Source organism: Tenrec ecaudatus, chromosome 4 (genome assembly GCF_050624435.1).
Source record: "Tenrec ecaudatus isolate mTenEca1 chromosome 4, mTenEca1.hap1, whole genome shotgun sequence".
In the NCBI taxonomy this organism is placed as follows: domain Eukaryota; kingdom Metazoa; phylum Chordata; class Mammalia; order Afrosoricida; family Tenrecidae; genus Tenrec; species Tenrec ecaudatus.
The window spans coordinates 142,431,066-142,444,387 of record NC_134533.1 but is presented as its reverse complement, the minus strand read 5'-3'; the positions used below and the strand labels follow the sequence as shown (position 1 = coordinate 142,444,387).

Here is a 13,322-nt window from a genome sequence, read left to right as displayed (position 1 = left end):
TACAATTTAGCATAAACTTCTTAGACATTTTAGTGATTTCAAGTTTTCCAGAGAAAGGTGAAAACAATATAAATAAAACGTTGTAATAGTACTATCTTATATATTTGTTTTTCTAGAAAGTATGTAAAACAAGATTTTCTCAAAAACTCATTCAACTTCCGTTTCCTAGTAGAAAATAAGCATCTGCATATACTCAAATATAAGCCGACCCAAATATCAGCCAAAGCACCTAATTTTACCACAAAAACTGAATTAAAAATGTGCTGAAAAACCTGGCTTATACACGAGTACATATGGTAACTCCAAGTATCCTACTATAAAGATACTGGAAAACTAGCAATTTTATCTTAAACATGAATGCAACCAGTTGTATCCTCTCAACTGTAATAGATGAGGAAAAATATTTCTCTCTCTGCAATGCCTTTAGCTCACTGCTTGTGATAAACATGCTGGTTTAATACTTGCTCAATAAAACATTCCCCGTCTCATCTGCATTTGTGGAGTTTTCTAAGCTGAGAGATTTTATATATATATTTTTTCTCTTGTAGATTATTTGGTATTTCACTTAGAACATTTCCACCAATGTTTATATGGAGATTCATGTTTAATTTCCTTTATTGTGCAGTCTTGATCAGATTTAAGCTTATCAGATACAGCTGCATCATAAGGAATCCAAAACTTCATTTTCTCTACTTTGAAGCTTATAGTTTTAGACATCAGCTGATCTTTATGATTCGGTAGTTTCCTCTCAAGGCCATCTAAGTCAAATGTTTTTTCTATTTTGGCTGTAGAACAAATCTTTGAAACATTTCCCTATAAGAATATGTAAATTTTCCATCTCACTGTATTAATTTTAGGAAATTCCATTTCATAAAAAAATTATTCATTTAAACTTCAAATAGATTTGTGCCAAATTATGCAGTGATCTTATGCTTATTGGATTAAATACCGTTTTCAGTGGTTATTTCTCCATTGTACTTTTTTTGTCCCTTGTCTTAAGTTTGGTAAGCCAATGGATTGTCTGCTTTTTTAACTCTAATATTTGTTTTATATCTAAATATTTTCTGCTTTTATCTTTATTAAATTTTTCAGGGAGGAAAGTTTATGAAATACAACTAAATCGGATTAGGAAGAAATCCATAGCTTTAAATCCTTTAAGGTAACAGTAGCAATGGGAATTAGAATATGAGAATTAAATGTCCTACTCATCCACAAAAGTAAACAAAAAAGCCAAAGGACACAAAACCCAGGGTTAGCCCCGGAGTCCTTATCATTTTTCAAATGAAAGAATGACAACAGGAAACCGATGTGCTACGTAAATCTAAACTGGCCCCTGGTTCTAGATGAACCACGTGGAGCTTCAAAAATGTTTAAATCGTAACAACAAATCCTGCAGCATGAGTAGCAGCATCTGTGCGCCTTCTTCCCCATCAGTAATTAATGCTGAGCTTTGCCAAAAAGCCTCCTACACAGTATTAGTTACAAAGTTACAGCTAGCCCTAAAATAAAATACAGGAATGTTAACTTGGTTACATTAGCCTCAACAATTAACTGTAAGATTGTGTGTTTATCAATGTTTATTGTATTGATAAGGAACTTATTTCTGAAATCATACTACCTTCTTCAATTTCAATATATATTTGACAAACATTAAGAGTTGACTGGGGGAAATATTGATAATAAATGAAAAGAACACATACATAAATGTATATACAATGTGACTTAGTAAACTATATATATATATATATATATATATATATATTATACACCAAAATATCCATACTAGTGATAACTTATTGAAGGCAAAATATCTTTTTACTCAAAGTAATGTTCCTATCTTATAGAAGACAGTCTTGTGCAAAGTTGGTGCTCATTAAGTACTTGTGAAAAAAAATAGAAGTGGATAATATATGCCTTGGAAAAATGTACTCAATCAATTAAGTACAGGAAATTTTAATATGCTTGTATCGGAAACATACAGGCCTAAAGACAAAGTCAATACATTACAGTTATCCAACAGTTGCTTCATTATTACAAAACTAAATCTTGAGTCAAAAATTCAGCTCTTAAAAAAATATGGTCTTTGAGAATCAAGTATCTATATAAAATATTAAGACAGTTATCTGTTGCATCCTCCTCCTCTTATGCTGCATCATCATCATCTACTGCAGCATAAATGGCTTGATTCCTCCTCTTAATTTTCTTTCTTAGTTCAGGTTCATGTTCATCACTCAGCCTCTTCAGTGGCACCCCAGTCAAGTCCTTCCCACTCTCTGACTCCTCTGGCTCACCAAGCACCCCCTCTCTAGCAATTGGGGACCCCAAAGTGTCATCAGATACAATCATAGAACCTGGCAAGATCCTGACATCAGAGAAGCTTGCTGAAAAGTCTGAAGTTTGATCAGATGAAGGTTCTACGGACGGGGTGTTCGTGTCACTTGGAGCACTAGTCATGCTAGCTTCTTCCTCCTCGTCTTCTTCCCCTAACATTATCTCATCTGGATTGATAGAAGACAGTGCAGAGGTATCTGTGTTATATTCACTAGGTTCTCCGGAGTCACTGCTCTCCACGTCCTCCTGCTCTTCAGATTCAGCACGCAAGTGAGGTTCTTCATTGGCCTTCTGCAGCCTGGCATTAATGTCTGTGATGCCAAGTTGGGCACAAAATTCAGTAGTCTGAGGATTGATTGTATGAACCAGCCGCATTTGGTTCTGGGGTTTGCCAGGGTCATAGCATGGCACTGTTACACTAAAGTTACATGGAACTCTGAGGTCATGATTCAATTTTTCCAAAACTTCTTTCATAGCTTCTTCTGTTGCACTGTAATCCCACCTATGAAAGGGCAAAATAACAGCTTTTAACATTTTACCAGTTTTAGACAATAAACGAAGAAATCCTAACCATGAACTTCAGGTGCAAGAATATTATTAAAATGCCATTTAGGAAAATTAATTTCACAATTATGTTAATTATCCATTTGAAATAAAAACAACTTTTAGAAAAGGCAATCCTTAACTCACATCCTAGAGCAAACCTAATTATTTTACCATCGGAACCAAATCTCCACCATATTGCTGAATATTTATTCACACCTACGCCGAATCAGGCTGGTGCACAACACTTGTATTTTTCGTGGTGCTTTTGATGAAAACCTGTAGCTTTCATAAACCTTGAATTGCTCTGACATCCCCTCAACAATTCCTTTTTCAAGGGAACATTTGGGAACAGAAAAAGAGGACAAGTGAACAATGCAGTGAGCGTGCATGGCGACCACTGAACTGTGCGTGAACGTCCTGTCACCTGTATGCTTGCCACAACCGCGGAAAAGGCGAGCGGAGAGGAGGGAGACCACTGAGCGGAAAATGCAGCTTCTCAATCAGGTCACGCTTACCTTGTGTGCAGCCCATTGTTTTCTGGCATATTCCACAAGCGCTCCGTCACATTGATAAGATCATTAGTAGCCTGGAGAATGGTGAGCCATTCAATATCATACTCCAAGTAATCGGGAGCCCTGGGGTCATGTTCTATTTCTATTACCTATAGGAAATATATATATATATATGCCATCTTACTATTCTAAAACACAATTTAACTTAATTAGAAGAGACAAACTGCTACAAAAGCATTCCACGATTTCTTACCTGAAGAAAGTCTCTATGTGGTAAGCATTTGTCCAAGGCTAAAAATTTCGTTGCTTTGGCTGGTTTTTCTTTGTCCTCAGCCTACATAATATGAACAACAAGAAAGAGATAGTTCAACTATCATGAGTCACTCCCACACTGGCCCTAAGGGAAATCATTTTATTAGGCATACGCCTAGAGGATGTGTCAAAGGAATGAGTGCTACTTTCCCAAGACTAGACTCTTGTATACTCATGTGCAATCACGGGCTTGCACAGACCCCTGAGCTTCGATTTCTCTACACAAGCCAAAGCCAAAACTAATGCTGCCGCTGCTGAGCATCGCTTTGAGGAACGTAATGCTAAAGCATACAGCACGGAGGTTAAAGAGAGGCCGAAGACCTTAAAAGCATTCATGGTAATGCTAACCATTAAAAAAAATTGGACATAAAATTTATAACCTTGAGTTAGGCAATGATTTCTGTAGATACAACACGAAAAGTACAATGAGATCAACCCAGAGAACAGTCATATTATACAGCAGAACAGAACAGGATGCTCACACATTCTACAACATGAATGAACCAGAAGCACACAAATCAAAGACGCCAGACACAAAAGACCACAGACTCACACTGTGGATGCTGCGTATATGACTGCGTGCCATGTATATGATGGGCACAGACCCGGGAAAGCTACAGAAACAGAAGGCCAGGGGAGGAAGACTGACTGCAAGCAGGCACCAGAGATCTTTTGAGGGTGATGGAAATGTTCCAAAAAGCATTGACTTATACACCTAATATGAGTAAATTCATGGTATGTAAATGACAATAAAGCTCTTCAAAACTGACCCAGGTAAGAGAAACACAGTAGGAAGGAGGGTCAAGAAAATGAAAGTCACATTAGACGCAGCATGACAGAGCCTCCCTGAAAAACAGTAAAGCGCAGGTGGTAAAACAGGGAGGGAGCTACGGAAGTCCTACTGAGGATCAGGCAGGTGAGACGAGGAAAGAGCACACAGATTACAGGCAAGAGAACACCGCTGAGGAAAGGTGGTCTATATTTTTGACAAGGCACGCAAAGACAAGGCTAGCAAGGTCAGGGGAGGTTGAGGAAACTTTGGAAATTTGCTCTTCAAGTCTGCCCGTACAGCAGACCCCCCACTGGACTGGCTGCTTCCACAGCATCACCGGAACTCTGCTCCCTCCAAATAATAACCCCCTCTTAGAAGGAAATTACCTCCTCTTAGAAGGAAAGTGTCAAGAGCACCTAGAGCGTATGTAAGGCTTTCCGTATGTTTCCATGAATTAAAACAAGGCTGTTTTCTACCTGGTGCTGCATCAAGGCCGCGAACTTCACATGCAGGTGTGCAGAAAACCAGTACGTAGGCTTTAAGTGCTCCAGAAGCTCCGAGGCCGCAGGACTGCCCAGGGTGTTGTTTTCCACTTCTTGTCGGAAAAAAGACTTTGTCTTAAGAAGTTGCTTCTTGTTTCCATAATGATAAATACTTCTTGGCCAATCATGGGATAAGAAAACATCCATCGGTTGCTTCAGCTTAAAGAGGAGAAATAGGGAATGCAAGCTTTTAACAAGAGAGCAAAAGAAACCCCTCTTTCTCTCACCCACCCCTCCATGACACCTCACCCACCTACACTGCCATTGACCCACCCAAGGTCTCAGGATACTTCCATTCTGAGGCCACTTTAAGAAAGTGGGGAAAATACCACACTACTCAGCCCGCTGGACCAGTGGTTCTCAACCCGTGGGTCGCGACCCTCTTTGGGGTACGAACAACCATTTCACAGGGGTCGCCCAATTAATAAGTAGCAAAATGACAGTTAAGAAGTAGAAACTAAAATAATTTTGTAGTTGGTGTCACAACAACATGAGGAACTGTTAAAGTGTTGCGGCATTAGGAAAGTTGGGAACCACTGCTCTAGACAAAGATATCAACTTTCTCTCAGCCTTAAAAAAAAATCATTCTGGGGGAGGGAGGGGGAAGAAATGGGGAGCTGATATCAGGGGCTCAGTGGGAAGAGAATGCTTTGAAAATGAAGATGGCAGTATGTGTAAATATGCTCGACACACTGGATGAATGTATAGACTGCAGTAAGAGATGTAAGAGTCCCCATAAAAGTATTAAAAAGGACAACAGACAGCAAGGTAGGACATTAGTTCTGGTCTTCAGTACAGGGTTTCTAAAGTATTCTACAGGAATAAAGTACCTTCACATTCCTTTCCCCATAGTCTCTATCTTTGTGTTTGTTAAAACAGTAAGTTCGCTTTCTATTGGAGATTCTGCTTTCTATAGGCTCTAAGTTTCCTAGGTTTTATTATATGCTCGTTAGCTTTACACTATGTAATAACAGCTGAAGTCATGAATTAAATGTATTTATTACTCACTAACACAAATCTATAACCATTTTTAAAAGTCACTTGTAAACCTCCTACAAACATCATACCACCAAAAAAATTTAAAATACTGAATTAAGCTCTTCATAGTAGCCTATCAAAATGAACAAAATACATTTGTCTATAGTTATTTTTAAATTATTTCAAATCTATTGCAATATACCTGTGCATACCTGTTTTAGTTTATAGACTTCAATATTTCTCACATGATAGATGCTTCGTACTGTAGATGCAGTGTACGGTGGATACTCAAAATGACCTTAAAGAAAAGGAGTAAAATATATTCAATCCCTTAAGTACTGTAAGTATAATTATGTACATACACTTCTCCCAAAGTGACACTCATCATCAAGTTTCAGTTCTTAAAATTCCTCTTTAAACAAAAAAACAAATCCATTGCTCTTAATATATGGGGATTTAGTCACAAACTATACATCTAAATAATCGAGGTGCTTATGGTTTTTTAAATTGAATTTTACTTTATTTTAGAGTGGATGATATATTCCCAACGTTTAAAACATTAAAGATACCTTAAGAAAGGCAGCATAGAAAAGAGGTATTCCTCTTAGTCACTGAGTGCTTGCCTAAGGCTAGTGTATGAACAGAAATTAAATGAATTCTCTGGGGCAAAGGAGATGTACTAAATCAGGACAGTGATGATGGCATGGCTCTATGTATTTACTAAAACTATTTAATTTGATATTGACAATAGCACATAAGAACTTTACTTGACTAAAGCTGCTATTAAAAAAAAAAAAGACACTTCCGCTGAATCCTATCTGTCAGCCATGGTAACCCTACCTCGGGGCAATCAATGTTAATTAAGTTCTTATACTTTACTCCGGAGATATCGTCTGTGCACATGATACACAAATACCTTTATCCTTTGAATTACATAAATACTTTATATGTATTTTAAGCCTTGTGTTTTAAAACTGATTTTGGAGATCTTCTCATATTAGTTATAATAGAATTTTATATTAAAAATGGCTGCATAGCATTATATTGCCTAATTACACTATGATATATTTAAGTGGAGCCCTGGTGATGTGATTAAACTTAGGCTGCTCACCACAAGGTCAGCAGTTCGAAACCACCAGCCACTCTAAGGGACAAAGATGAGGCTTTCTACTTCTGTGGAGTTACAGTTACGGTTCTACACCATCCTATAGGGGTCACTGTGTGTCAGCATCAACCCCATGGCAGTGAGTTTTGTTTTCCGTTTTTTTAAATATCTAATTAGTTTCTATCATTTGGAATTACAAGCAATGCTGAAATAACTTTGTATACATCACTTTGTATTTAGAATACATCTGTAAACAGATGCCTGACAGTGGAATTCCTAGATCAGGTTGCATTTATCATTTTCCCATCAATGTTAAGTGTTCTCCCCAGCATGACTGCAATCTGCCCCAACATCTAGGAGATAGCCTGCTTATGTATGCCCAAGATAAGAATTTACACTCAAGAATCTACGTATAGCCTCCTCCCTGGGGGAGGGACAACAGAGAAGAAGGTGGGGGGAGACGTAGGACAGTGTAATATATGACAAAATAATAATTTATGAATGATGAAGGGCTCATGAGGTAGGAGGGATTGGGGAGGGAGGCATAAAATGAGCAGCAGATATTAAGGGCTCAAGTAGAAGGCAAATGTTTTGAGAATGATAATGGCAATAAATGTACATATGTTCTTGATACAATGGATGGATGTATGGATTGTGATAAGAGTTGTACGAGCCCCCAATAAAATGATTTATATATATATATAAAAAGAATTTATACTCAGGGTGCAGGGAGAACTGTGATTTAACAAATTATAGTGAGGTTATAAATTTTAACTACCAACTTATTTGGCTTAATAAATTTATAAAACATATGTGAATGTGTGCTATTCCTTTAACTTTAAGGTCAAATCAATTATGATGGTTAAACAACATGAATACAAAGTCACTAAATTGTACGTATAACACAAGGGAAACAGTACATATTTTGTTACATATAGCCTGACCATAATTGTACTTCTAAAAACATCAAGTCAATTCATTCAGACAGTAGAATGAACACTGCAGCATAATGATACAATAAAGCAACAACAACAAAAGAAGACAACTCATTGTGAACTTATCGAATAGAGTAGAATTGTCCTTTGGGTTTCCAAGACTTTGTCTTTTTTTTTTCCTTTCTTAAATCATTTTATTGGGAACTCTTACAGATATCATAACATTCCATAGTTCAACCACATCGGGCAATGTTGTACAATTGCTACCACAATCAGTTTCAGAACATTTTCTTTCTTCTTGAACTCCTTGATATTTGCTCCCCTTTCTCCCCTACCAAGACTTTACATCTTTATAGAAGCAGAAAGCTTCTTCTTTCTCTCTGGGGGCTACTGACCCCCTCCCCCCGCCCGGGAGCTCAAGGCATACTGCATATACCACCTGGGCTGCTCCTACAGCACTGAAAACCACTATTCATGATTTAGAACAGAGACGTAAGAGGCACAGGTATCAATGTAAATTTCAAAACCTGCTAAAGGGGAACGCTTCAGAAAGACACAGGCAGTATGATACTTTTATATGAAGCTTAAAGCATACCATGTAATACACTGCTTAAACCTCTGACATATATGGCAACGACAGAAAAATAACCGAGAAAATGACAAGCCCGACTTCAGAACAGTGATGGCTGCTGGGATGCCGTGGGAGGAACAAGTGAAGACAGGATTTTGAGGACAGGTACACAATGAACCTCAATTGCATCTGTTCTCGTTCTTAAAAATCAAAAGGAGTCTTGTAAGTACAATGGTTAAAGCATTCGACTTGTGACCCCAAGGTTGGTGGTTCAAACCCACCAGCCACTCTATGAGGGAAAGGAGTGGCAATCTGCGATTTTAAAGATTCCAGCCTTGGAATCCGTATAGGGCAGTTCTATTGCCCTTCAGGGTTGCTATATTTTGGAAAACTCAGTAACAATGAGTTTAGTTTTAATAAAACTGAATGATGGATATGGTTCTATTTTGTATATGTAAAATGACTATAATTTTTCCAATGAAAAAAAATAGTCAAACTGTATTATGCTTAAGTTACCCTTGTCATGTAAATCCTAATGTATAAAAATAATTCTCAAAATAACAATACCTTTTCTATAGTCATGAGACTTAAAGATTCCAGATATCCCACCAATTCTTATACCTCGGTATTTTACCACACCTGCCAAACCTGAAAAAAAAAAAAAAAAGCCCACACAACATAAGAAAATCATAGGCAAACGAAAAAGTGAACTCTTGGCGAACTGAATTAACCATTCAGAGGCTGGGATTGCCATGCAGTCCTACAATTGTTTTAAAATTAAGCATCACAATAAGGTTACATTCTACACTATGAGATGTCAACAGTATACAAAGTAGACTAGAGAAGGCGAATAAGCACTCAGCTGTCAATCAAAAGGTTGGAGGTATGAATCCACCAGATGTTCTGTGGAAGATGTGGCAGCCTCCTTCTGTAAAGATTACAGCCTGGGAAACCCTATTGGGCCGTTCTACTCTGTCCTGCAGGGTTGCTATGATTCTGAATCGACTTGACAGCAATGGGTTTGGTATGAGTTTGTTTAGGGATGAAGAGTAGAACTTGAAAGCAAATCTGCCAAGAAACTACATAAAAACTATGTTCACGTATTATAGGCAAAAGAAGCTTTGGTGGCAAAGTGAATTCATATTCTGTTGCTAACCACAAGGTCAGCAGTTCAAAACTACCACTGTTTGGAAGAAAGATGAGGTTTTCTACTCCTGTAAAGAGCTACAATCTCAGATTCCCATGGGGGCAATTCTACTCTGTCCTACTAGGTTGCTGAGTCAGAATTGACTTGATGGCAGTGAGTTTGGTTTGGTTCATTAGAGGAAAATACATTATGGTACCTTAACTGAATATGGGTATATGATGAGGAAAATCGAGGAAAACCTCCTAGAATCAACTGAGATGTTACAGAACTGAAAGTCAGCAGGTGTAGGGTGTAAAGAACCTATGCCTTCTCTATTTCATTTGATTGGTCATCATCTGACAATTTCACCTTTTGGAATATTGTGGCTGCTGATGCTGGGAAACAGGTACAGTGGATCATTACACTAATTTCTACTTTTGCGCATGCTTAACAATTCTCTTCTAGAAACATTTAAAGGTTTATTTTAATTTAATAAAAAGAGTAAGAAAACTTAAGAGACTACATAGTGTCGAGGGTCTTTGCGGTTAGATTCCAAACCAAATCCCCAGCAAGACAGTTGTGGTTCTGATGCCCAGACAGTGACCCTACAAGACAAAGTAGAACTGCTCTACTCGGTCTCTTGGACCGAATCTTTGTGGGAGCAGCCTCAGCTTTCTCCTCTGAAGTGGCTGCTTGACTTAGCAGCCACCTTTTGATGAGCAGCTGAACACCTAATTCATAGCGACATCAAAGCTCCTTAAACATGTACTGTTGAAAAAGAAACAGTACAGAAAGCATGGGCATGGTTTCATGATTTCCTACTTAAACTACATTTCCAAAACACCATGTAACTCAACATGCTGCCTAAGTGGTCTACAAATCCTGAGACTCTCCCATCCCATCAAACTGAAGAAAAAAATGACACAGGAACACATACCTAAATAATAAATGTTTGGTGCCACCCAACCGCCATACGGTAACTCCTGCAAATGATTTGAGGCTTCATGGTTTCCTCCAATAAAGATTGTGAGAACTGGGGCTTTTTTCTCTCCAGAATAATACCTACAATAGAAGGGTATGTCAGTGATCCTAATGAGGCACAGCAGAAAGGCAACAAAACAAATTAAGGGCAGATGGAAAATTTTAAAGTCCTGTCTCGACGAATTGCCCAGTCAGTCCCACCCTAGTCCATAGCATGAAGAGTTGTCACTTTAAGTTTCCAGCCCATGTAAGTTGAGTGAGGTGAATTTCTGTGGGATTTACTTATAAAACGGAACGAGCATGTTAACAGGCAACGAGTAGTTCTTGTATCATCAAATGAACTAGTACCAACGTTCTATTAAGAACAAGGTGGCCAGCTGTCAGTTTCTGCCTCGGAGCTCACAATCACTCCCCCGGGCTGCAATCTCAGGTGGAGGTGAATGGAACGCGGCATCTTCTGGATGCCAGGCCGTGCAGACACGGCGCGAACAAAGGCGGAAACGGAGGGCAGACCGCGAGTGCAGGCGGTGCCCTGGGGGCGGGCTCGGCCGCTGCCCGGCGCCTCACCGGTAGAAGGTCTGCATGTGGCGGTACTTGGGCGGCACGGCCATGCAGCGCAGGTCGGCCTCGTTGCGCACAGCCTGGAAGTCGCCACAGCACAGCAGCAGGTCCACCGGCCCCGGGCCCCGCCGCTCCGCCCACAGCAGCGTCTCATAGATCTTGTCCAGCTCGCCGTGGCAGCAGCCGGCCACAGCCACGCGCATCCTCCCGGCCGAGGTCGCAGTGCCCCAGGAACACCTAGACCAGCTCCAGACCAGCCGCTCCGAGGGGACGACCAACGCCCGCCAACATTGGGGAGCCGCGGCCGGGCGTCCGCTCCTGCCGGGACTCGCTTCCGGTTGTAAGATCTCGCGAGACGGGACTTGGGAAAGGACGGGCTACCGCGAGGACTCCGGGGAACCTTCCAACGAACTGCGGTCTGTCCTCTCGGAAGCGCGATTGGGTCCTGGGAGTCTGATAGATGGTAAAGTAGTCAATAAAAATCAAACACCAAACTCACTGGCATCGAGTGGCTGCCGACTCATAGCGAGTCTGTAGGATAGTAGAATTGCCCCCTGTGAGTGTCCCAGACCTGAAGGGAGTAGGTGGGGGGAGGTCAGAGGCGCCCAGGCATGTCCCTGAGGGCCATCAGTTGCCAGACTGCAGTGGCCCCGCTCCCTCCTGTTAAGGACAATGGACGCCTGCAACCATCTATTTGGTTCCTGTAAGTGGGGTTTACACCCTACTGATAATGGTTCCTATAAGATCCAGAGAACAGGTCCAAGTTAAGCTGCCACCCTGACTCTAGGATCCGCCCATCTTGTCACATACCCCAATCCCTTCTCTTCCTCTTACGCGTATGTCCCTAGACCACCCTCCTCACTGCTGTGTAACATAGGGCACGTATGTCTTTACTTGTAATTAGTGGGCTTGCACGCCCCCAAAGATATTTAAGCCTGGGTTAGCAATAGAGGCCTCTCTCTGGTCTCTCCCGCATCTCTCCTCAGCTCCCTCTCCCGTGTCCCTGGTCCTCCTTCCCTTCCCCCTCTCTCTGGGTGGACCACTAAGCCGGGCTGAGGTGAACAATGTTACCATGAAATGTGTCTGAACCCATTATTGCAATATCTCTTCTATCTCATGCTCTGGATGACTTTAATATATCTGTTGTACGTTGGCGAGACAGGAATGACTCAACTCAAAAAGTCAATGCAATGGAAGTTTATTGCACGCCTGCGCAGGAACCAACTCTCTCGGCCTGAGAGCGGCCCCGAACCCTATGAGCAATATTCTTTTATACCTTTATACAAGGAAGCGATCTTTAGCTGTGCAAGCAAGCCGATACAGAAGCAAATTTTTGCGGTCTTGAACCTTTCATCTGCAAGGGTCTGTTTGTGGTCAGCTTATTCTTTAACCCTTACTCCTTATTTTTCCCGGAACCTTATCAGGGTTGAGCAACTGGCATATTCCCGTATCCTACCCCCCCCCCCCAGTTCTTTTGAGAACTAGATTATGCCTGCTCCTGCTTTTCTGAATACAAAATGGCTTCTCTTGGGCTATGTTCCACATATCTATATATCTCAACCGATTGTGCTTACTGAACCCACGACTAGCGATGGGAGCCTGGCTCCTCCCAAATTCATACCGCAAATGGCACCCATGGCGAGGCAATATGAGTTATACCCCATGTAACAATTGTACGGCGCCTCTGGAATGTAGAGTGAATGGAAAACTGTGTGAAGTGAGGATCTGCTATGGGGATTGGTGGATAAGCATTGGAAATAGTGAATGAGTATTTTAAAGAGAACTATGGGGCAAGATGAAAGTAAACCTGAAACTTATGGTACTGTGCTCATCCACTTACTGAAAAGAAGCAAAGTGCAGGAAAGCACCTTTACTTTCTAGAGTAGAAAGAGGAATTGCAGAAGACAGAGATTTAGAATTTAGAATGTCTTATCCTGTTAGAGTTGTTAGCAGACAGCCATATGGGAAACCCCCACAAGGAATTCACAGTGCCTTTCCCTTTAAGTTGTTAAAAGATCTCAAGCAGGCAGGCAATGATTATGGCCCAGAC

At 40.6% G+C, this 13,322-nt stretch overlaps 2 protein-coding genes across 3 annotated transcripts in view; one reads left to right on the top strand and one right to left on the bottom strand.

Moving 5' to 3' along the window:
• Positions 1-1,937: 1,937 nt before the first annotated feature.
• On the bottom strand, positions 1,938-11,611 carry DBR1 (debranching RNA lariats 1). The gene is made up of 8 exons (XM_075546869.1): positions 11,279-11,611; positions 10,668-10,792; positions 9,172-9,252; positions 6,206-6,291; positions 4,950-5,174; positions 3,643-3,723; positions 3,393-3,538; positions 1,938-2,833 (listed from the first exon to the last, which is right to left on the bottom strand). The coding sequence occupies exons 1-8, from the start codon at positions 11,473-11,475 to the stop codon at positions 2,143-2,145; spliced, it is 1,632 nt and encodes a 543-aa protein (XP_075402984.1). The 5' UTR covers positions 11,476-11,611; the 3' UTR covers positions 1,938-2,142.
• The window catches only part of ARMC8 (armadillo repeat containing 8), a 142,277-nt gene continuing 140,469 nt past the window's right edge, over positions 11,515-13,322 (top strand). Inside the window, exon 1 of one of the 2 annotated variants that reach the window (XM_075546866.1) lies at positions 11,515-11,735. Coding sequence is in view for 1 of the 2 variants with exons in the window: in XM_075546861.1 (XP_075402976.1) it covers positions 11,733-11,735 (3 nt within the window). In the remaining variant the exon portion in view is untranslated. The remainder of the gene's footprint in view (positions 11,736-13,322) is intronic. The other variant, XM_075546861.1, reaches the window with a different exon arrangement.